This window comes from Penaeus monodon, chromosome 35 (genome assembly GCF_015228065.2).
Source record: "Penaeus monodon isolate SGIC_2016 chromosome 35, NSTDA_Pmon_1, whole genome shotgun sequence".
Lineage (NCBI taxonomy): Eukaryota > Metazoa > Arthropoda > Malacostraca > Decapoda > Penaeidae > Penaeus > Penaeus monodon.
Genome location: NC_051420.1, coordinates 4,289,786 through 4,314,785, shown reverse-complemented (window position 1 = coordinate 4,314,785; position 25,000 = coordinate 4,289,786). Strand labels below are relative to the sequence as shown.

The following is a 25,000-nucleotide window of genomic DNA, read 5'->3' as shown; positions in this document are numbered from 1 at the left end:
TAGTTTATTTTGTCTGGCTTTATCTATCCTTCTCTCTCTCTCACTCTCCGTCTCTTTTTCTCTGTCTTTGTCTCTCTTCTCTTCTCTCTCTCTCTCTCTCTCTCCCTCTCCCTCTCCCTCTCTCCCTCTTCTTCTCTCTCTTCTCTCCCTCTCCCTCCCCTCTTCTCTCTCTCTCTCTCCCTCTCCTCCTCTTCCTCTCTCTCTCTCCCTCCTCCCGCTCCCTCTTCTCTCTCTCTCCTCCTCCCTCTCCCTCTCCCTCTTCTCTCTCTCTCTCTCCTCTCTCCCTCTCCCTCTTCTCTCTCTCTCTCTCCCCTCCCTCTCCTCTCTCTCTCTCTCTCTCCTCTCCTCTCCCTCTTCTCTCTCTCTCTCTCCCTCCCCTCTCCTCTTCCTTTCTCCCTCCCCTCTCCTCTCCCTCTTCTCTCTCTCTCTCCCATCTCCATCTCTCTTCTCTCTCTCTCTCTCCCCCTCCCCTCTCCCTATTCTCTCTCTCTCTCTCCCTCTCCCTTCTCCCTATCCTCTCTCTCTCTCTCTCTCCCACCCCCCCCAACCCCCCCCCCACCACCCCAACCCCTATCCCTCTAACTCTTCTCTCTCTCTCTCTCCCTCTCCCTCTCCATCTTCTCTCTCTCTCCTCTCCCTCTCCCTTCTCCCTCTCCCTCTCCCTCTCTCTCTCTCTCTTCCCTCGCCTCTCCCTCTTCTACTCTCTCTCTCTCTCTCGCTCTTCTCACTCTCCCTATCCCTCTTCTCTCTCTCTCTCCATCTCCCTCTCCCTCTTCTCTCGCTCTACTCTCCCTCTCCCTCTCCTCTTCTCTCTCTCTCTATCTCTCCCTCTCTCTCCCTCTCCCTCTCCCTCTTCTCTCTCTCTTCTCTCTCTCTCTCCTTCTCCCTCTCCCTCTCCCTCTTATCTCTCTATCTCTCCCTCTCCCTCTCCCTTTCTCTCTCTCTCTCTCCCTCTCCCTCTCCCTCTTCTCTCTCCTCTCCCTTTCCTCTCCCTCTCCCTCTCCCTCTCCTCTTCCCTCTTCTCTCTCTCTCTCTCCCTCTCCCTCTCCCCTCTCCCTCTTCTCTCTCTCTCTCTCCTCTCCTCTCCCTACTTCTCTCTCTCGCTACCTCCCTCTCCCTCTCCCCCCCTATTCTCTCTATCTCTACCTCTCCCCTCCCTCTTCTCTCTCTCTCTCTCCCTCTCCCTCTCCCTCTTCTCTCCCTCTCCCTCTTCTCTATATTCTCCCTTCTCCCTCTACCTCTTCTCTCTCTCTCTCTTCTCCCTCGCCCTCTTATCTCTCTCTCTCACTCTCCCTCTCCCTCTTCTCTCTCTCTCTCTCCCTCTCCCTCTCTTTATCTCTCCTCTCTTCCCTCTCCCTCTCCCTCTTCTTCTCTTCTCTCTCTCCCTCTCCCTCTCCCTCTTCCTCTCTCTCTCTCCCTCTTCCATCTCCCCCTCTTCTCTCTCTCTCCCTCTCCCTCTCCCTCTCCCTCTTCTCTCTCTCCCTACCTCTCCCTCTTCTCTCTCTCTCTCTCCCCTCTCCCTCTCCCTCTCCCTCTTCTCCTCTCTCTCTCCCTCTCCCTCTCCCTCTCCCTTCTTCTCTCTCTCTCTCACTCTCCCCTCTCACTCTCCCTCCTTCTCTCTCTCTCTCCCTCTCCTCTCCCTCTCCCCTCTCCCTCTTCTCTCTCTCTCTCTCCCCTCTCCCTCCGCCCTCTTCTCTTCTCTCTCTGTCCCTCTCCCTCTCCCTCTCCCTCTTCTCGCCCTCTCCCTCTCCCTCTCCCTCTCCCTCTTCTCTCTCTCTCTCTCTCTCCCTCTCCCTCTTCTCTCTCTCTCTCCCATCCCTCTCCCTCTCCCTCTTCTCTCTCTCTCTCCCTCTCCTCTTTCTATCTCTCTCTCTCCCTCTCCCTCTCCCTCTCCCTCTTCTCTTCTCTCTCTCTCCCTCTCCCTCTTCTCTCTCTCTCTTCCTCTCCCTCTCCCTCTTCTCTCTCTCTCTCCCTCTCCCTCTCACTCTCTCTCTCCTCTCTCCCTCTCCCTCTCACTCTTCTCTCTCTCTCTCTCCCTCTCCCTCTCCCTCTTCTCTCTCTCCTCTCTCTCTCTCCCCCCTCTCCCTCTCCCCTCCTCTCTCTCTCTCTCTCTCTCTTCCCTCTCCTCTCTTCTCTCTCTCTCTATCCCCTCTCCCTCTCCTTCTCCCCTCTCTTCCCTTCCTCTCCTCTCCCTCTCCCTCTTCTCTCTCTCTCTCCCTCTCCCTCTCCCTCTTCTCTCTCTCTCTCCCTCTCCCTCTCCCTCTTCTCTCTCTCTTCCCTCCCCTCTCACTCTTCTTTCTCTCTCTATCCCCTCTTCCCTCTCCCTCTTCTCTCTCTCTCTCTCCCCTCCCTCTCCCTCTTCTCCTTTCTGTCTCTCCCTTCCCCTCTCCCTCTTCTATCTCTCTCTCTCCCTCTCCCCTCCTCTTCTCCCTCTCACTCTCCCTCCTCCCTCTCCCTCTTTCTCTCTCCTCTCTCCTCTTACCTCTCCCTCTTCTCTACTCTCTTCTCTCTCCCTCTCACTCTCCCTCTTCTCTCTCTCTCTCTCCTCTCCCTCTCCCTCTTCTCTCTCTCTCTCTCCCTCCCTCTCCCTCTCCCTATCCCTCTTCTCTCTCTCTCTCCCTCTCCCTCTTCTCTCTCTCTCTCCCTCTCCCTTCCCTCTCCCTCTTCTACTCTCTCTCTCCCTTCTCCCTTCCCTCTACCTCTTCTCTCTCTCTCTCTCTCTCCCTCTCACTCTTCTCTCTCTCTCTCCTCTCTCTCCCTCTCCCTCTCCCTCTTTCTCTCTCTCTCTCTCCCTTCTCCCTCTTCTCTCTCTCTCTCTCTCTCCCCCCCTTTTCTCTCCCTTCTCCCTCTTCTCCTCTCTCTCTCCCCTCTCCCTCTCCCTCTTCTCTCTATCTCTCTCCCTCTCCCTCTCACTCTCCCTCTCCCTCTTCTTCTCTCTCTTCTCCCTCTCCCTCTCCTCTCCTCTTTCTCTCTCTCTCTCCCTCTCAATCTCCCTCTTCTCTCTCTCTCCTCCATCTCCCTCTCCCTCTTCTCTCTCTCTCCTCCTCTCCCTCTCCCTCTCTCTCTCTCTCTCTCCTCTCCCTCTCCCTCTTCTCTCTCTCTCTCTCCCTCTCCCTCTCCCTCTTCTCTTCTCTCTCTCTCCTCTCCCTCTCCTCTTCTCTCTCTCTCTTCCCTCTCCCTCTCCCTCTTCTCTATCTCTCTCCCCTTCTACTCTCCCTCTTCTCCCTCTCTCTCTCTCTCCTCTCCCTCTCCTCTTCTCTCCTCTTCTCTCTGCCTCTCCCTCTCCATCTTTCTCTCTCTCTCTCTCCTCTCCCTCTCCCTCTTCTCTCTCTCTCTCTCCCCTCTCCTCCCCTCTTCTCTCTCTCTCTCTCCCTCTCCCTCTCCCCTCTTCTCCCTCTCCCTCCCCTCTCCCTCTTTCTCTCTCTCTCTCTCCCTTCTCACTCTCCCCCCTTCTCACTCTCCCCCCTTCTCACTTCTCCCCCTTCTCACTCTCCCCCCTTCTCACTCTCCCCCTTCTCACTCTCCCCCTTCTCACTCTTCCCCCTTCTCACTCCCCCCCCTTCCTCACTATCCCCCCTACTCCTCTCCCCCTTTCTCACTCTCCCCCCTTCTCCCCCCCCCCACTCTACCCCATTCTCAATCATCCCCCCTTCTCACTCCTCCCCCCTTATCACTATCCGACCCCTTCTACACTCTCCCCCCTTTCACTTCCCCCCGTCCTCACTCTCCCCCCTCTCACTCTCCCCCTTCCCACTCTCCCCCCTTCTCACTCTCCCCCTTCCACTCCTCCCCCTTTCACTCTCCCCCCTTCCACTCTCCCCCCTTTCTCACTCTCCCCCCTTTCTCACTCTCCACCCCGTCCACTCTCCCCCCTCTCAACTCTCCCCCCTTCTCACTCTCCCCCCTTCTCACTCTCCCCCCTTCTCACTCTCCCCCCTTCTCACTCTCTCTTCCTCTTCTCACTCTCCCCCCTTCTCACTCTCCACCATTCTCACTCTCCCCCCTCTCACTCTCCCCCCTTCTCACTCTCTCCTCTTCTCACTCTCTCCTCTTCTCACTCTCTCTCCTTCTCACTCTCTCTCCTTCCACTCTCTCTCCTCCACTCCTCTTTCCTTCTCCCTCTCTCTCCTTGTCACTCTCTCCCCTTCTCACTCTCTCCCTTCTCACTCTCTCCCCTTCTCACTCTCTCCCTTCTCACTCTCTCCCCTTTCACTCTCTCTCCTTCTCCTCTCTCCCTCCTTCTCACTCTCTCTCCTTCTCACTCTCTCCCCTTCTCACTCTCTCCTCCTTCTCACTCTCTCCCTTCTCACTCTCTCTCTTCACTCTCTCTCCTTCTCACTCGCTCCCCCTTCTCACTCTCTCTCCTTCTCACTCTCTCGCATTCTCACTCTCTCCCCTTCTCACTCTCTCTCCTTCTCACACGCACACACACTCTCTCTCTCTCTCTCCTCCGCCCTCTTTCTCTCTTCCTCTTTCTCTCTCCCTCTCCCTCTCTCTCTCTCTCTCTCTCTTCTCTCCCTCTCTCTCTCTCTCTCTCTGAGTGTGTGTTTGTGTGTATGTGTCTGACCTTTTTATCCTTTTTACTGGCATTTTAATTTTGTTTTGTATTCATGTTTCCTTACGATCGTTAGGACTTGTTCCAAGTTCTTTCATGGGCTAAATTGGCCACAAGTGATCTATATTTACATCTCTCTCTCTCTTCGCTTCTTCACACAGATGCATATATATACTGTGTGTGTGTGTGTGTGTGTGTGTGTGTGTGTGTGTGTGTGTGTGTGTGTGTGTGTGTGTGTGTGTGTGTGTGTGTGTGTGTGTGTGTGTGGAAGATGAGCCAAGCATGTATGTATGTATGTATGTATGTATGTATGTATGTATGTATGTATGTATGTATGTATGTATGTATGTATGCATGTATGCATGTGTTTATGTATTTATGTGTGTATGTGTATGTGCATGTGTATTTGTATGTGCATGTGAATGTATATGTAGATATATATATATGTGTGTAAGAGGCTGTGAGTAACTCAATATAGTGACTAGCAGGGCGGTTATGGTTATGGAAATGTGCAACACAGTGAGGGGAACACACGAGACGTTGTCTTGGGCAAGCGCTGAGCGCGGTGTCGCGTGTCCGGCCAGCCACCCCTGGGGGGCCGGAGGCTGGTGACGACCTGGGCACGGTGACTTCTGGGAGCGAGCCCACGCAGTGCATGCCATATTGCTCGGTTACCTACTCACGCCTCGCCCTCGAGCCTCCTAGATTGGCCTCAAGGAGTGACCCAACTTTGGCTGGTCCTGACTGGCTGGCCATCTCGTTCTCGTGTGCGTTGTTCTTAGTCCATCTTCGTGGCTGCTCGTCCTTGTCGTCCTCTTATTCTTCCTGGTCCTTGGTGTAATCCACTCGTCCTCGACCGTCCACACGTCCTCGAAGGTCTCGCACAAGTCCTCCTCGACTTCGTATTCGTCTAGACTTCCTCGTAGTGGTCGTCCACACGTCCTCGCAGATCTTGTCCAGGTCCTTCTCGGCTGTGTGCTCTTCCAGACGCCCTCGCACCTTTCGTCTAGATCTAGGGGCGTCCGAGAAGGCGGCGCCCTTTTCGGCACCTTAGGGCGGTGATACTTGCAGTGACGACCTCCTGGAGTTTGCCTGGATCTGCGGGCGTTCCGGCAGGCGGCGCCTTCCATTACGTCTTCGGGCGACTTCATACCTGCTCTGACGAGGCCTATGGTGGACTTCCGGTGACGTCCTTCGCACAGCATCCTAAAGTGACCGTTTCTGCAGCAGGGTCCTCCTTCGGTGTCGTGTCGGCGGATATCGTCGGTCCAACTGCTATGTATAGTCGGGAATCCAGATCATACACGTAAAGGGCCAAGGCAGTCAGAGAAAAAGAAAGGCAACAGAGAGGAGGGAATGTTAAGTGCTACTAGCCGGCTATTTATATAGATTTGCAGTTTTCAATGTTCGTTTTTTCCTTTTTTTCGTTTTTTTGTGTATTTTACTTTACAAAGATAAAGAAGAAAATAGGGGTGGGAGACGTCAGTAGCGATCCGCATGGACCTGGCTTGAACCACTAACCGTCTCTTGAACCAATTGTCGTCACACAGAAAAGAAATGCAAGATGAGAAATTGTACTAGTCACTCGTCACGACTAGGAAAATTGCAGGCAAAAATGATACATCACCGATCTTTACGCCTACAACTACGACAGCAACAAACCCTATTAATGAAAGGGTTTCAGTGTCTTTTGTTCTGCGTGGATAAGTGAGTGAGAGAGAGTGTGTGTGTGAGAGAGAGAGAGAGAGCACAGAGAATGTTTCACACACACAAAGATTAACGTTCATATTAACTAAATGCAATGATATTAATTCAGAATCATTTCAACTACCACACTGCATTCAACATCTAAATATATGTGACAGAATATGCGCACTAATGAACGATGACATGAAAAATTATTGCTTTCTTGCAAGCAAATCTTCCCAGGTCAGAAATTCTGAAATTCCGAAATAGCCAAAGTCTAGCTATGTATGTCAGACTACATAATACTTCATCGACGGGGGTTCCTATAGCCAAAGTGCCGAACGAAATTTAGATAACTGAAATGAGACGGGAAAATGTATAAATAACCCGCTCCACCTCTGCCTATCTTGTGATGGGCGCTCGTGACATGCTCTACGGGTATGTAACTATCACGAATCACACATTCGCTTGGGATTTACCCAAAACATGCAAGCGACTGCTAGAAGGGGAGAATGACGTGATTAATAAGCGAATAACGACTCTAGCTTAAACCCTAAATGCGGGTCATCTCGAAAGTTGCCGATCGAACGAATAACTTCGATTTTACTTGTACCTACTAACGTGACGCCGGAGCGTAGACCTATTAGGCGATTTACGCAACCCGGACATCCCTGTGCATTTTGATATGGAGATGGCTCTAACGCTATATTGAAAAGAATAAATTTATACAAAATCCAGCTCCGTTCCAGCGCAGATAGAACGTGTCACTATTGAGCAATGTAACAAAACTACACGTATTCCTGTGGTGTAAGCATTTACACTATATATATATATATATATATATATATATATATATATATATATATATATATATATATATATATATATATATATATATATATATATATGTATATATGTAAGTGTGTGTGTGTATGTGTGTGTGTGTGTGTGTGTGTGTGTGTGTGTGTGTGTGTGTGTGTGTGTGTGTGTGTGTGTGTGTGTGTGTGTGTGTGTCTACGTACACAATGTATGTATGTATGTACGTATGAATGTATGTACGTGTATACATATCATATACATACACATACACACACATCCAAACACATACACACAAACCTCACCCCCCCACCTCCCTCCCCAGGGCCGATTATCCACAAAAAGGAAGTGAGTCTGATGTATCCGAACATCGCGGTGGACGAGTACGGCAACCGAGGCACGTGGACCATGATCTACAACCAAGGCTTCGAGATCAAGGTCGCGGGGAGATCCTACTTCGCTTTCTCGCTCTGGGAAAAGGTGGTTGTGGAGTGCGATTTTCGTTTTTTTTTTTTTTTTTTTTTGTTATCTCTTGATATTTCTTTTTCTCATTAATCTGTTATTATCTTTTTTTTATATAATATATTGATGTCTTTTATATTTATCCATTTATTATTATTAATATTATTATTGTTGAATCATATATATATTCTTTCATTACTATGTATTGTTAATTAATTTATTAATTTATACATTTATCAGTTAATTAATATATTCATATCTTTATCCATCCATCCATCCACCCATCTATCCATTTATCCATCTCCCTCCCCCCTCCACCCACCCCTCCCTCCTTCCCTCCCTCCCTCCCTCTCTCTTTCCCCCCTCCACCCACCCCTCCCTCCACCCCTCTCACCCATCCCTCCCTCCCACCTATCCCATCCACCCACCCCACCCATCCACTCACCCACCCACCCCCATCCACCCACTCCTCCATCCCTCCCTCCACCCACTCCTCCATCCCTCCCTCCACCCACACCACCTACCCACCCCATCCACCACCTACCCACCCACCCATCTACTTAATTATCTATCTTAATTAATTATCCATCTACTTAATTATCCATCTTACTTAATTATCCATTTACTTAATTATCCATCTGCTTAATTATCCATCTTACTTAATTATCCATTTACTTAATTATCCATCTAAATTATCCATCTCCTCAATCACCCCCTCGCTTCCCAGACAGGCGACACCGTGCTGTCCATCTGCGACAAGACACTGACGGGCTGGTCGAGGGACATCACCGTCAGGAACTGGGCCTGCTACAGGGCGCAGAAGAAGGCGGCCGCGCCTCACAAGACGCACGTCCTCCAGCGAATGGCTCAGGTGGGCGGCGGTGGGCGGTGCGTGGGCGGTGGTGCGTGGGCGGTGGGAGGGGTGGGCGGTGGGCGGCGGTGGGTGGGAGGGGTGGGCGGTGGTGCGTGGGCGGTGGGAGGGTCGGGAGGGGTGGTGGTGGTGGGAGGTGGGCGGTGGGAGGGGTGGGTGGGTGTTGAAGGGATGTGGTGGGGTTTGGGCGGAGGGTGGAGGGAGGGGGGGGGAGTGGGAGAGGGGAGTGTGTGTGTGTGTTTTAAGGTGTTGTTGTTGTTGTTGTTGTGTGTGTGTGTGTGTGTGTGTGTGTAAATGAGTGAGTGAGTGAGTGTGTGTGAGTATGTGTGTGTTTGAGTGAGGGAGTGAGTGAGTAAATGTGTATGTGTGTAAATGTGATTGATGGATTGAGTGAGTCAGTGAGTGAGAGAGTGACAGTGAGTGAATGAGTATGCGTGTGCGTGTGTGTGTGTGCAGGTTGCTCAGAAAGGAATTAGAGAATGCACGTGGCTGTGTGGCCGTGTATGAATCCGCATAAATATTCTCCAACGACACCCAACGCCATTTCTCACCTACAACCTTCCGTACAACTAATAAAATTATCCTTTTTTCAGCCTACATCACAACCTTCATTACTATTAACCATCGTACATTAATTTCTCATTAATTTTCCCTTTTTTTCTTACAAATTTTAACAATATCATTAATCATCGAGCTGCACTTCATAAAAAGCCAATATTAATCGTCTATAATTAATGAACCAATTACCGATAATTAACCACCAATCTAAGATCAATTATAAGGCTCTAATTAATCACCTATTAGCAATTATCCTAAGCAATTACTCATATTCCTCAGACCGCAATTAATCATTAACTATAATCAATTATTAATGAAATTAATCATACAATTCCGCAATTAACATCCACCATAATTAATCCATACAGCTCTACATATTAATTACCTTATAAATATCATCCCATAATCATCAAACATTAATCATGCCCATAATTAATTATGACAATAATCTCAACCACATTAACCAAATAACTATCACCCATAATTATCTCATCGCCTAATACTCACATATCATCAAACCATAATTACCCACAACTACTCATCAACCCACAATTACCCACAACTACTCATCAACCCACAATTACCCACAACTACTCATCAACCCACAATTACCCACAACTACTCATCAACCCACAATTACCCACAACTACTCATCAACCCAAAATCTTCCTCGTTTTCAACCAACAAACCCCAATAATAACCCCCCCCCTCTCTTCCCCCCCCTTAGGAGAACTCCCTTTACAAGTACAACAAGGACCTGATCAGCGCCATCAACTCGCAACAAAGCAGTTGGGTCGCTGACGTGTACCCGCAGTATGAGACTATGACCCTTATGGACCACCTCAGGCGCAACGGGGGAAGAGCGTACGTATAATGGAGAGAGAGAGAGGGGGGGAGGGGGTTGATTGCTATGTAGGAGAGAGAGAAGGGGAGAGAGAGGGAGGGGGGGAGATAGAGGAAGGGGAGAGAGAGAGAGAGAGAGAGAGAGAGAGAGAGAGAGAGAGAGAGAGAGAGAGAGAGAGAGAGAGAGAGAGAGAGAGAGAGAGAGAGAGAGAGAGAGAGAGAGAAGAAAGAGAGAGAGAGGGGGGGAGTGGAGAAAGAGAGAGAGAGGGGGGAGTGGAGAAAGAGAGAGAGAGGGAGGGAGAGAGAGAGAGAGAGGAGAGAGAGAGAGAGCAGGAGAGAGAGCGCAGGAGAGAGAGAGAGCGCGCAGGAGAGAGAGAGAGAGAGAGAGCGCGGGAGAGAGAGCGCAGGAGAGAGAGAGCGCAGGAGAGAGAGAGAGAGAGCAGTGGAGAAAGAGAGAGAGAGCAGTGGAGAAAGAGAGAGAGAGCAGTGGAGAAAGAGAGAGAGAGCAGTGGAGAAAGAGAGAGAGAGCAGGAGAAGAGAGAGAGAGGGAGAGAGAGAGAGAGGGAGAGAGAGAGGAGAGAGAGAGAGAGGCAGGAGAGAGAGAGAGAGAGGAGGCAGGAGAGAGAGAGAGAGAGTTGTGTTTGGTTTGTGATGGTGGTGTGTGTGTGTGTGATGAGTGTGTGGGTGGTGGTGTGTGTGTGGTTGTGTGTGTGTGTGTGTGTGTGTGTGTGTGTGTGTGTTAGTGTGTTGGGGGGGGGGGGTAATTCTTTACGGTATGGACGCACTCGCCAGAGACTAAGTCCCCAACTCCAGCCAACAATCTTGGGGGCGGGGAACCGGGGGTTTGGGGGGGGGCATAGAGTGGCCTCAGTTTGATTTGAGTGTCAGTAAAGGACCACAGGAAATTATGAATGCAAAGAAATGCGACTTTTCGGAAATGCGAGCCAAACTTCATATTTACGAAGACCAAAGAATGTGACTTTTCGGAAATGCGAGCCAAATTTCATATTTACGAAGATCATAGAATGCGACTTTTCGGAACCAATTTTCATATTTATGATGAAAAAGACTATGAGTGTTCGATTATGCCCGCCATAAAAATTAGAAAAGAGCAAGATGCGCACACGGTTAACGAAACAAAATTTACTCCACAATCCAAGTGCCGTGATGGCCCTCGGGCACGCCCGGGAGGTTGATGGGGGCTCAGCCCCCCAACACCCCCCGGCAAACATTCTCTTCACCTCGATATGCACGGCAAGATAGAGCTTGAAACAGGTCTGTTTTTTTTCACTTGTCTTACCAATATATTTATCTACTTAGCCAAGGACCCCCCTGTTTTATCTCTTCTGCAGTGTAAAACAAAAAACAAAAAACGAATATGATATGACGACGTACCTCACTGCGGAGGGTGCAAATTAGCAGCGGCAAGGAGGAACCGACGCAGTCTTTGATTGGAATCCTTGGATGTTCTTAATATCTAGTCTACAAATCGCACTACACTTTTCACACTTTTTTTCAGTTAATAAAAGTCCATAATTCTGTAAAAAAAAAAATGATAAGGTCCGTTTTTCCTGGAAATTTAGAATGAAAGTCTAACACACCACCATAGCACAGATGACACACATCGGTCATTGTCACTGACAAGAATGAGGCAGGTCACCGATGTATTCCAGAACTGTGCAGGTGTTAACTGCATACTCGAAATAGCTTAAGCATTGACTGCGTGGTTTGAGTAGTTAAGCAATCAAAAATTTTGTTAGGTTTGAGAAAATAAACATGGAAAAAAAATTAACGTAAAAACGGCTAAAAGCGAATATATATGAACAGTAAATAGATGACCGTGTATATTTTCACCTTATTTGGAATATTATACTAAAACTTAAATGAGCAATTAAAATCTCTGACAAACTGCCGCCACCTGATTGGCCGTGACACTGTGACACTGACGTAGGTGCGCAGTACGACAGAAGACGGTGTGCGAGTTGCGCGGAAACTTATTCTTTCGCACCGACCGAGTGGACTTAGGCTGTGAGCGGCGCTGTCCGTGACCTTTTTCCTTAATTTGTGGCGTTACCATTCGTGTCTGCAAATTAGTTCCTGTACCGACGACTGTAACTTTTTGTTCTCTACAAGAATATCATCTTCAATTTGCCCTAGCTTAGTGCGTCCATACCGTAAAGATTAATATATACTATATATATATATAAAATATAATATATATATAATATATGAGATATATATAGTAATAGATATACATGATAAGATACAATGATATAACATATGACAGTATATATATATTTGATTATAATATATAGATATATAGATATAGATATATAATATATATATATATACATACATATTATTATATATATATGAAATAATATATATATATATATATATATATATATATATTATATAATATAATATATATATAGTATATATATGTATATACTATATAATATAATATATATATATATATATATATATTAAGCGTGCATATCCGAGACTGAAAATAAAAAACACACAAAAGAAACAAAGAAATGACACAAAACACAAGTAGTCATACAACCACAAATTATAAACAATGTTATAACCACAACCACAAAATACAAACAATAACGGAACCTCAAAATATAATTACAACACCACAACCACAAAATACAAACAATTATATAACCACAAAATACAATAATTAAATCACAACCACGAAATACAATGATATATCCACAACCTCAATGTACCAAAAAAAAAAGTCACAAAAACGCAACAAAACCAATACCCTTACGAAACGAAAAAAAAAAAATGAAGCAAATAATTAAATAAACAAACAAACAAAATAAACACTAAATCGAAATAACCCCCCCTCCCCCCCCCCCCAGGTCCGCCGTCGCCAGTCGAGCTCGCTCAGGACCTGTAAGCTTCATGACCCGGCTGCGTGACCTGTCTCTGCCCGAGGCGTGGGACTGGCGCAACGTGAGCGGGGTCAACTACGTGTCTCCGGTCAGGTATGGAAGCTTGAGGGCGTTTGGAATTTTTTATATATATATATATATTTTTTTTTTTTCAGGGGTATTGGGATTTTTTTTTTTTTTTTGAGGGGGTACTTTGATTTTCTTTTTGGAGGGGGGGTTCTTGGGGGGGGAAGGGGGGGCATTTTAAATTTTCTGGGGGAACTATAATTTTTTTTAGGAACTATAATTTTTTTTTTAAAACTACGTGTCTCCGGTCAGGTATGGAAGCTTGAGGGCGGTTGGATTTTTTTTTTTTTTTTTTTTTTTTTTTTTGCAGGGCTATTGGGAAGTTTTTTTTTTTTTTGAGGGGGGAGGGTATTTTGATTTTTTTGAGGGGGGAACTTTGATTTTTTTTTTTTTTTTGGGGGGGGGTTCTTGGGGGTAGGGAGGCATTTTAAATTTTCTGGGGGAACTATAGATTTTTGAGGGGGTATTTATTTTAAATATTTTTGAGGGGTATTTTAAATATTTTTAGGGGGTATTTTAAATATTTTTGGGCGGGTATTTAAAATACTTTAGGGCGGGTATTTTAAATATTTCTGGGGGGTATTTTTTTTTTTTTTTTTTTTTTGAGGGAGGCAGTTTTCTGTTTTTGGGTGTGATAATGTATTGTTATCATGCTTTTTGATGTTATACGATATTCTTAAAGTGTTTTAATTTATATCCATACTTATTGTTTTACAGAATTTTTAGGTGTTAAGGTATATTCAGGGTTTTAAGATGTGTTAAGGTATTTTAAACACTGATATTTAATCATGAGACTCTATTACTTTCTTATTAAAACATATATATTATATTAAAATCCCATTATTCTTGACTGTCACCTAATCCTAAATATTGGTAATTATGATTTTATTAATGTAAATTTTTCTCGTAAAACGTCCTAAATGCTAAATCCTAAATCCTATAATCTCCGCCCAGTCAAATAAATATACTGGTAACTGTTACAGAATAAAGGCATATTTTTTCTGATAAACACACGTCATAAATTTTTATTTCTCCTAAACTCCAAATTTAAATCACCTCCGTCCTCTACATCCCAGATCCTCTTCCCTCTCCTCTGTTTTCTAAATGTATTAATAATCTTCATGGGTTTTATATTCTGTTCTTGTAAAAATAGGTTATACGTATTACATCTTCCAATATCCCAGATTCAAATCTTCTAAACCTAAATCCTCCACTCTTTCCTCTAATTCTAAATAGACTGGTAATTGTCATGTTTTTTTTGTTTAGTTTTTTCCTCCTTCTTCTTCTTCTTTTCCTTCTCCTTCTCCTTCTCCTTCTCCTTTTCCTTCTTCTTCTCAAAACATATCATACAAAGTAAATTTTCCTTTTGTATCAGGAACCAGGGCAACTGCGGATCCTGCTATGCCTTTGCCTCCATGGGTGGCCTAGAATCTCGAGTTAGGATTCTGACCAGCAACCACCAGAAGCCAGTTTTTGCCCCGCAGGATATCGTAGGATGTTCCAAGCTCTCTCAAGGCTGTGAGGGTGGTTTCCCGTTCCTTATCGCTGGCAGGTGAGTTCTGTGAGCGTTTTGTAGAAGAATGTAGAGGAAAATATGAATGAGGTTGAATAACTCCACAGTTTGCAAAATTACAATGTCATGACAGATGGTGCTATGTTAATGTAAGAAAGGGATGTTATGAGTTTACTGAGCAGTGAATCTGGGATTGATTTAAATTCTTACAGAGCCAAAGGAGAATAGAAATTATTATATGTGATGAAAAGAGAAATTACAAGTTTTCATCTTCGCCCTCAGGTATGCACAAGATGTTGGTGTTGTGCTTGAGGACTGTTACCCCTATGAAGGCAAAGATGACACATGCGTAAGGACTACCTGCACCAAACATTACACAGCTTATTACCGTTATGTTGGAGGTTAGTAATGAGAACAGTAATTGAGAACTATGAAATTCTCACATTTATTAAAGGACAGGCAGACTAAAATACCAGTTACCAACCTTAACTAATGAAGGTATATTACTGAATATTCATGAACTTCAATTCACACATATGTACTTTACCAATTTGCACAGATTTCATATACTGTTAACTAATGGCAGATCCATGAGGCAATAACAATTCTAAGAACATGTGTTTAGTTCTTCTCTTTGTGAATGTAACTAGAGTATGAGCATTTCCATCTTTGAAAGAAGAGAAAATCTCCATCAACATTCAGATCAGGAGAGAAAGTCCCATGAATTTAATGATGGTGCAATGGCATGATATATATGCTGTGTCTAGTGATTTAATTTATTAATTTTGCTTACACATATGGCTCCAGAAAAGCCTAGTCACCAAGGAAGTAATTACTGGTCCTTCCTGATCTCACTCGTTTACTCCTGGAGTTTAGAATTTTTTGTAGATGTTCTTCATGATAACAGCATTGCTATAACATAATAATCATCCCATTGTCAATAATAATGATAAAAAGAAGATCCATAATGGCACCAACAGCATTAGAAAAGATAAAACTTTCCCTACAACTGAAGGCTATCAAATGAGATAAGAAAGACATTGACCCCTTGATGACTAATCACGTGTGGAGCCATCTATGTGTAAAAAGAATTCATAAAACAAATTACAGTGTAATAACCAGGGTGCCATTGGTTTAACATTGTTTACCTTCTAGGTTACTATGGAGCCTGTAATGAAGAGGAGATGAAACTAGCTCTAATCAAGGGTGGACCTCTCATCGTGGGCTTGGAAGTCTACGATGATTTCCTCCACTACAAAGGCGGCATTTACCATCACACAGGTCTCCAGGACAGATTTAATCCTCTTGAGGTAAAGAATGACATCCCTTTATCAAAATACTTCAAGAATGTATTTTTTTTACTTAGAAAAAGGAAATATATTCTATTGTATTTGGCCATTGTATATTAGAATGCCACCATTAGGTATGGAAGGCTATTCATGTTTAAAACTACTTCTGGAATCTTTTATAAATATATATATATATATATATATATATATATATAATATTATATATATATATATTATATATATATTATATATATATATATATATATATATATATATATATATATATATATATATATAAAGAGGAAACCTGCATTCTATTCTCCTTACTGAACCATATGAAAATGTATAATCTGCAGTAGGTTTTAATTCTGATGTAGCTTTTATACTTGAAAAATATAAAAGCTTTTCATACTTTTCAAGTGTAAAAGCTATTCAAACTTTATTGTATTCTATCAAAAATGTGGATCATCATCTGCTACATATTGTTCAGGTGTAAAACAATCTAAAAATTGCATTTCTTTAGAATAATGATTTTGAATTTAAACATGAACAAATACCATACTTAATTCAATCTTTTACCAGAACATCTATACTTTCTGATCTATATTCAAGATATTCATTTATTGAAAATTTTCTCACGCATCAACATATAAGGTTATTAGCAGCATTTCCGAAATTTTGTGATAGGGTAGAGAAGCCTTCAGGTAAGGAAGTTTTTTCATTCAATAAAGTGATGTTTGTGGATTTCCAGAATGGTTGATAGTCAAAGCAAATAAATGTGCCAGACATCAAAGGTCATTCAGCATTATATAAAGTATTGTATTAGTTGAGGTGAGGTCCAAGGTAAGGGTGATCCCCAACATTGGGCCTCAGTCTCCGTCTCCTAAACCTCCCATAACAACGAGCAAGGGGGGTATATTCAAGATATTTATAAACTTGAAGATAAGCTTAGAGGATAATTTCCATCTCACTCTCTGCTCCCCACAGCTGACGAATCACGCAGTATTACTAGTCGGATACGGGGAAGACGAGGCAACTGGAGAAAAGTACTGGAGCGTTAAGAATTCCTGGGGTGAAGACTGGGGAGAGGATGGTTACTTTAGGATTCGTCGCGGCGTTGACGAGTGTGCCATCGAGTCCATGGCTGTGGAAGCTGTGCCCATCCCATAAATTTGTAGAGCAAAAAATAGATAGTGAGTTAATTATGTATTATGAAAGATTTCAATGTTGCATTTGGCTTCTTTGGCAAGTTGTGACTGACTTACATTGGTAATGTTGCCTGACAGAATTACTTGTTTTCTTAATTAGATAAATATAAAACTTTTTAAAAATGTCTTCTCAAATTAAAAAAATATATATATTCAGAGCAATTTTTTTCATGTAGCAGTAATCAAAATATTCTCATTATATTGGATCCTCACACAAATAGTTACTAATTAAAGAAGACAATAAATAAAGCATAAGTTAAGAATAGATTTCGAGGCAAATTGAACTGCAATAATTTTGTGTTTTTATGATTGTAATTCCTTATGGGAAATTGCCCTTTTAACAACAACAAAAAGAAATTTGGGATCCATAGGCTCATCTTGCCACTGCATATATTATGATGTATATATCTTTTCCAGCATATTGCTTCTTATTATTTTCTTTTTAATGTTTAGAGAGGATACATATTATCAACAATATTTATTGTTCTGTCATTGTATAACATCTTAAGATATATTTTCTACAATTCTTTTTATATAATAGTCAACAATAATTATCATCCATGTAAAAGATAAAAAAATATATGCATTCAAAATAAATACTTCATAATACAAACATGTTCATACCTATTTCGCTTGTTACCTACCCTCTTCCTTCATTTTAATTTTTTTTCTCTCTTTTTTCTATTGCTCTTAGTATTTAAATTCCACTAACAACATAATGTCAATGATAATAATAACAAAATCAGTATTAAAAGCATTATAAAAAATATCGAAAAAATCACAGTGGGCTGTAATCGATACAAGAGAATCTTTTTCCCAACACAATCAGATAATAAACAGAACACTTACATATTTTATCTAACACTTGAGAAAACATTTATATCAGGGCATAATAATCAAACAAACAAAATAATAACAAAAAAGTGAAACATCTAATCATAAACATATAACTGTATAAATCACAGACAAAACATTACAATACTTATTAAAGTATATAAACATAACAAAAACTACTCAAGCAAAAAAGAAACCATCTGCATACATTAACAGATATAGTGTATAAACACAGAATATATATCTTTAAGTTATTAAATAGATAACTGAACAACTCCTCCATGCTAACATAGAATTCCTGTGCATACATACCACCTAGATTAATCAGATATATCTTAATGTTATTTATATAATCAAGTACAACGCTCCTTGCTATAAAGTAATTATGGCTTGCTCACTGAGAAGTAATAGAAAAAATATATGTAATTTTTAGGATCAGTACAGTATAGAAAAAAGAAAAGTGATGAAAGAATGAGGAGAGAGATGAGAGAGGGAGAGGAGGAGGAGAGGAGGAGGAGGAAGGAGAGGAGGAGGAGAGAGAGAGGAGAAGAGGAGGAGGAGGAGGAGGAGGAGGAGGAGGAGGAGGAGAGGAGGGAAGGAGGAGGAGGGGAGGAGGAGGAGAAGGAGGAGGAGGAGGAGGAAGAGGAAGAGGAGGAGGAGGAGGAGGAGGAGGAGGAGGAGGAGGATGAAAATAAAGAGGAGGAGGAAGAGGATAAGGAGGAGGAGGAGGGATAAAGAGGACGAGGAAGAGGATAATAATAATAAGGAGGAGGAGGAGGAGTAACAGGAGGAAGAGGACAAAAAGAAGATGAAAACAACACCAATAAGAAAAAGAAAGAAAAGAATAAACAGAAGAGCTACCAGATTATAACCACAGAAAGATATTCTCAAATACAAAACCAACAAAGGAACTCTGCCTACCATTCAGTCAGGAGTCTGTTGACTCTGGCGACGTGATGCATGCCAATGTCGACCTGCTTCTCGCAACTGGTCGTCAGCCGAGTTATGTCCTTTTCGAGCTTGCTGTCACTCACCTCTACCTTCTCTGTAAGTTCTGTATAAAATGTTAAAGTTTTATGAGTTTCTGGGAATGTTTCCTTTTCTTTAATGCAATTTTTTTTTTTTTCCTAAAGAAATTTGACTCTGGAAATTTGGAGTGTAACGACATATTTTCTAGGTTTAAGAAAATCAAATGGAAATAATCTCATCAATCAAATATTTCTGGATTCCTCTAATACAAATAGGGGGAGGATTTTTCTCATTGCACTTTGTAATCAAACACTGCTATTCTGAGTCCTTTCTTCTTCTTACAAGTAATCTGTAAATCTACAGCCACAGAAACTAACCTTTCATTTCCTGACTGGACAGTATCTTCCTGCTCTTCTGAGTGGCCTGCATAGCTGCCTTGCTGAAGGTAAGGCGTTCCATCTCCTTCTGCAGGCTGGTTGTCAGTTCCTGCTTTTCGCACACTGCCCCAAACACCCCATCCCAGGACAGGATTCCATTACACAGTTGCCGCTGGGCTTCCCACCCTGGTTGGGCTGCAGCCTGGTCGTACCACAGGAGGGAGGTTGTTGACATCTCTGCCTTCCGTTTTTGGCTAAACCTTGAGAAGTATAGGAAGATGTATGAAGGAATGTGAAGGAATATGTAGGCATCAGTGATTAACCCATTCCCGACGGGTGGGATGTACGCACATGCCATGGCATGGCGGGACTATCTGCCGGGGGCATGTATGTACATGCCATGGTGCATGTATGGACATGCCATGAGTTATTTTTTGTTATAATCACGGCAAAATAATATTTTTCTGCCACTAAAAGTGTGATTAAGTCATTTTTAACACTTTCTCATTTTTACTATGAAAAAAAAAAAAAAAAAAAAAAAAAAAAAAAACAATAACAATAATAATAATAATAATCAACCCCATGATGCACACTGCTTACTTTATTCAGACAATAGACTGAATAATGATCAACTATGGAGTCTATATAACAACAAAAATACCCTTCAGTCTCGATTTATCAGGAAGTATGGCAAGTAGAGACTAGAAAATAATGAAAACTGAAAATACAACATATCTTCGTAGTATTACAAAGAAATGGCATAGGATGCTGGTATTTGGCATGAGTGGTCGCGCATGCTAGGGCGACTATATAAGCCCCCGGCAGCGAGGCCCAGGCCACTATGAATACCACCCGTCGGGAAAGGGTTAAAGAATCCCAATCTGGGTCTTTGAAAACTAAAAACAGTAAATGTAGTAACGACATTTTATTTTTGGTCTACTGTAATTTAGTTTCCCATATCAATTCTACTTACAACAGTAATATGAAATGCAATGCCAATACTTCCCTTAACTAAAGAAAATACACCCTTTCACTATATTTCAAATCCACCAAATCCACTACCAGATACAGATGCTACTGATGAGAATAAATCCAGACAACACCAGCTCTCAACCACCTCAACCCACTCAAAATATATGCAAAGCTATGGATCTCTTCAGCTCCTCAGCATTTACAAGTAGGATGGTATCTCTTCAGTATTGTTGCAGTAAGCCATTATTCTCTATTTTCTAATGACATTAATCCAATGCTGCCAGGAAAATGCTGTGCTCTTTTTTTCTTTTTTTTGTCTCTGCACATAGATAGCCCTGCTAGTGCTTAGCCACAAAGGAATCCATTAGTAGACCTTGTGACCTTACCTGATTTCACCTTTCCTTGAACTGCCAGGAAAAATGTATTTTTTACTAATGCTATGAATATTCATGGTGTTATTTTTATTACACACATTATAATTATATGTTATAAACATTAGTAACAGCAAAATAAGATAACGTAAAATATTTGCGTAAATCAAGGAAAAGGGTAAAAAGGCAAGACAGGCAGTACTCATAATTGGCTCCTCAGTGATTTAAAACAAGTACAGCCATCTATGTGTCAAAACAATGAATAAAGTCAACTCACAATGGGCATGGCACGTACGTACATGCCATGCCGCATCAGCCCTAAGTGTCTCAGGGCACCCTCCCGCCTTAATCTAGAAGGGTGATCGAGTTCTTCAGGAGACACTTCCATCGAAACTTTACAACGCTCCAACAAGCCAGGGCTCCACTAGCCTTGTCTAACCCCCGGACCAGACTCAAGAGGATTAGCTCGCCTCACGGCCAAGCCTGGATTGTCTGGGGATCTGGGGGACCTGGAACATTCTCCACCTAAAAGGCTACTAACATTTCATGATCACTAGATATATTGTCTACGATCTCCCTTGATAAAACCATTATGAAGCCAGTCGAGATGCACCAGGCTTGGTGGAATTTATGCGGTTTAATAACAAAAACAGCAGGCTGGGCAGCTGGAGGCAGCTCAGCATCCAAGTCTGAGTCTGGCCAATGGGAACCTACATGCATGCAAGTTCATTTATAGATAGATAAAGATAGATATTTATTTATATATTAATATATTTATATATTTTCATTATTATATATTTACACATTTACATACCGAGATGTACTTATATATTCATATAGTTATATATTTTCATTCATATATATATAATATATATATATATATATATATATATATATATATATATTAATATATATATATATTATTATAAATATTTATATATATATTATATATATATTTATATATAATATATTATATATATATATTTATATATATATTATATATATATAATATATATATATATATATATATATTATATAATATATATATATATAGTTTACATATGATGTATATATTATATATATAATATGGTTATACATATAATAATTAATAAAAATCTATTTAATATAGTTTATATTTATATTGAATAGTATATTATCATATTTTTATCTATCTATATTTCTATATATATAAAATTTTTATATATATATATATTATTATATATAATTTATAATAATATATATTATATGAATTATATATATATATATAATATATATTTTATATATATATTATATATATTTATATATATTATTATATATATATATATATAAAATTTTATTATATTTTATTTTAATATTTTTATATTATGTATAATTATATAAAATATTTATATATATATAATATAAAATATATATTATATTATATATATATATAAAATATATAATATATATATATATATATATATATATATATATATATATATATAAATATATTATAAACATTCCACAGCTAATGCTATTCTAAAATGTAAATCTGAACCAACTCATAATTATTAGGTTATAATTAATAGGCATCCTCAAAACAAAACCTGAGTAGGGACAAACTTAAAGCCAATACTTGGGGGATAATTAACAACTTTTTAACTTTTGGAAAACATGTAACTATGACCCTATACAGTCAGGAAACTCAAACCATCTAGAAAACCGAAGTAACTCACTCCTCTGTGGTCGTTGTAAGGAGCTGATTGAGCGGTGCTGCTATGAAAGCCTCGCACTCATTAGCCAGGGAGTTAGCAGAGACTGGGGTGGGGTAGGCCATGCCTTCAAGGGCCTCTTCTGTTGTGGATCGGACTTCCTGCAGACGCTCCTTGATGATCTGAAGGCCGTCTCCCACACACATGGCCAGGCACTGGATGCTCTCTATGCCATCTTGCTGGAGAGGGGAAAGAGGGGCAAACTGTCTCAAAATTGGAATGCCTATGTGGGGAGAAACGCGTAGAAAGAAGAAAGAAGGGAAAAAAAAGGGAAAGGGAAAGGAAAAGGCATAGAAGGAAGAGTAACTAAAACAATAATTATTGAGAGAGAGAGAGAGAGAGAGAGAGAGAGAGAGAGAGAGAGAGAGAGAGAGGAGAGAGAGGGGGAGAGAGAGAGGAGGAAAAGAGGAGAGGAGAAGGAGAGGAGAGGGAAGGGGGAGAGAGAGAGAGAGGAAGAGAGAGAGAGAGAGAGAAAAGAGAGGAGAGAGAAAAAGGGAGAGAGAGAGAGAGCAGAGAGAGAGAGAGAGAGAGAGAGGGGGGGAGAGAGAGAGGGGGGAGAGAGAGAGAGAGAGGAAGGGAGAGAGAGAGAGGAGGGGGAGAGAGAGAGAGAGGAGGGAGAGAAAAAGAGAGAGAGAGAGAGGAAAGAAAGAGAGAGAGAAGAGAAAAGAGAGAGAGAAAAAGAAAAAGAAGAGAAAGAGAAAGAGAGAGAAGGGGAAGAGAGAGAGAAAGAGAAGAAAAGAGAGAGAAAGAGAGAGAGAAAGAGAGAGAAAAAAAGAGAGAAGAGAAGAGAAGAGAAAAAGAGAGGGAAAAGAGAAAAGAAGAGAGAGAGAGAGAGAGAGAGAGAGAGAGAGAGAGAGAGAGAGAGAGAGAGAGAGAGAGAGAGAGAGAGAGAGAGAGAAGGAGAGAGGAGAGAGAGAGTAAAAAAAAAAAAGAAAGAAGAAGAAGAAGAAGAAGAAGAAGAAGAAGAAGAAGCATATGACAGGTTGGATATTATAATTATTTGATACCTGACAAGTTCATGATAAGTATTTTAAATTCAAACAATGTTACATGTACAGGTTGCACTCAGGCAACCATCAGCAACATCTTAAGTGTTTGATAAACAATAAATTGACTAAAATTGCAAATGCTTATAACTGGAATCAATATTACTATAACTGAGATTCTGAATTTTGCACCCAATTTGGTATCTCACTGCTTGGAATACATAATAACAGAATGAATGTCCCTTAAATAGTTCATTCTGTTAAAACTATAACATTTAAACACCTTTTTGAAGACAAAATAAAAGACAGAAGTGAGTACAATACACACATAAACAGTTGCAAAAGGACACCTTACTTTCTGCCCATTCTGAACTACTTACTTGTTGGAATCAGGTTTTGAATGGCAGAAGGGGTTACTAGATCCACTGATGGAATGTATGCAATGTAAACAAATAAATTGAAATCTTCATGTAAAGTTGTTTTTTACCTTTATCACTTTTCTTAATCCAAAATAATGTGTTTGCTCACAGAGAATATCACACCATGAATACATAGAACTCATGACAGTGGGAATAATATGCCTGTCAAACTCACCACCTCCTTGTTGAAGCTGACGATCTGCGCGTGTTTGGCTCTCAGTGCGTCTCTGGCCCTAGCCGCAGCATTGGCCCTCTCCTGCAGTGAGGAAGTCAGCTGCTCAGCCGCATTCAGGGCAGCTCTCTCCCCTGCCACGCTAATGTTCTCCTTCACCACATCAACCACAGCCACAGTGATGCCATCATCAGTGTAATTACGCTGTTGATGAAGAGATTCAATCTTGGTGATTCACATTACCAACTCAACAAAAGGACCTTAAAATCAGATAATAATCATAAAAATAAAAATAAAAATATGCAAGAGAGAAGAATCAGTAGACACTCAAAAGTAAACAAAGAGAATTTGAAGAACAATCCCATACTTTTGCAGCAGCAAAGATGTTGTTATGGAGTGTCTTGAGAGCTCGAGACAGGGACTGCGCAGCCAGATCAGCCTGGTAAGCCTCGACGTAAAGCTTGACGTGTGATGCACTCATTTGACCCAAGAGTTCACGCACAGACTCAATTACGCCTCCAGGATTCATCTCATCAATGAATGCGCCATCATTTTCACACTTTAGTCTGAAGGAATAGAAAAATGAAGCTTATAAAACAGGTCTTTAATCTTGGATTTGACTGGTATCTTAAGAAAGCCAAGTCCTCCTGCTTCTAAAGTGAAGAAGTTCAATACCCACTAAGGCAAAATCATGCATCTCTAAGTACAGGTCCTAGAAAATTGGAAACTGGTGCTGCATTAACAAGGGATGACCTTCAGTAAGAAAAACAAATGCAATTAAAACAAGCTCTATTTGGCCTTTTAAAAGGTACTATTTACAACCAAACAGACTGGTTAAGATTTTACCTGAGCTCTCGTGCATCTTTCACCAGATCCACATTTTGAACTTGTGCATGGAGGCCTCGCATCACCTCCTGAACCTCACTTGTCATGCCAACCATCAGTGACCTCGGCCCCCAAGTAGCCATTGCGTCGCCAATGCGCTCCCATACACGCAGCTGTTGGGAGGTGAGGGATGAACATCAAGAGAATATCTATATTTTTTGTTATTTAAAAATTCCCACTGATATATCATTTTCACTGTTTGAAGTCTCAGTATGTTTTGATGTCTTTGCCCCTTGCTTTTAAAATTTCCAATGACTGATCACTGTTCATGGGCTGACATCCAATGTTTTGACATCTTTGCCCCCTTGTCATAAAATATTTCCATTAATATGGCTGTTTATCTGCACCATGTTCTGTACCTTATAATGTTCATCTTATATAACACATTATCCACATATGTAACAACACTAATAGGTGCATAAGGCATACATCCTCTTCTACTTTACCTTCTCCATATGCATACGATCTGGAGTGCCAAAGTGACC

At 41.7% G+C, this 25,000-nt stretch overlaps 2 protein-coding genes across 2 annotated transcripts in view; one reads left to right on the top strand and one right to left on the bottom strand.

The window, feature by feature from the left end:
- The window catches only part of LOC119595014 (dipeptidyl peptidase 1-like), a 19,761-nt gene extending 2,363 nt beyond the window's left edge, over positions 1-17,398 (top strand). The window contains exons 3-10 of the mRNA XM_037944145.1: positions 7,383-7,537; positions 8,247-8,390; positions 9,676-9,812; positions 12,671-12,796; positions 14,145-14,321; positions 14,565-14,683; positions 15,438-15,592; positions 16,559-17,398. Coding sequence (XP_037800073.1) covers positions 7,383-7,537; positions 8,247-8,390; positions 9,676-9,812; positions 12,671-12,796; positions 14,145-14,321; positions 14,565-14,683; positions 15,438-15,592; positions 16,559-16,741 — 1,196 coding nt within the window. The 3' untranslated portion in view covers positions 16,742-17,398. The remainder of the gene's footprint in view (positions 1-7,382; positions 7,538-8,246; positions 8,391-9,675; positions 9,813-12,670; positions 12,797-14,144; positions 14,322-14,564; positions 14,684-15,437; positions 15,593-16,558) is intronic.
- Positions 17,399-18,508: 1,110 nt separating this feature from the next.
- Positions 18,509-25,000, bottom strand: part of LOC119595013 — a 10,952-nt gene continuing 4,460 nt past the window's right edge. Inside the window, exons 6-12 of the mRNA XM_037944144.1 lie at positions 24,962-25,000; positions 24,477-24,628; positions 23,998-24,196; positions 23,634-23,834; positions 22,018-22,232; positions 18,960-19,219; positions 18,509-18,667 (exon numbers count right to left, since the gene is read on the bottom strand). The exon at positions 24,962-25,000 is cut by the window's right edge and continues 57 nt beyond it. Of these exons, the coding sequence (XP_037800072.1) occupies positions 18,531-18,667; positions 18,960-19,219; positions 22,018-22,232; positions 23,634-23,834; positions 23,998-24,196; positions 24,477-24,628; positions 24,962-25,000 (1,203 nt within the window). The 3' untranslated portion in view covers positions 18,509-18,530. The remainder of the gene's footprint in view (positions 18,668-18,959; positions 19,220-22,017; positions 22,233-23,633; positions 23,835-23,997; positions 24,197-24,476; positions 24,629-24,961) is intronic.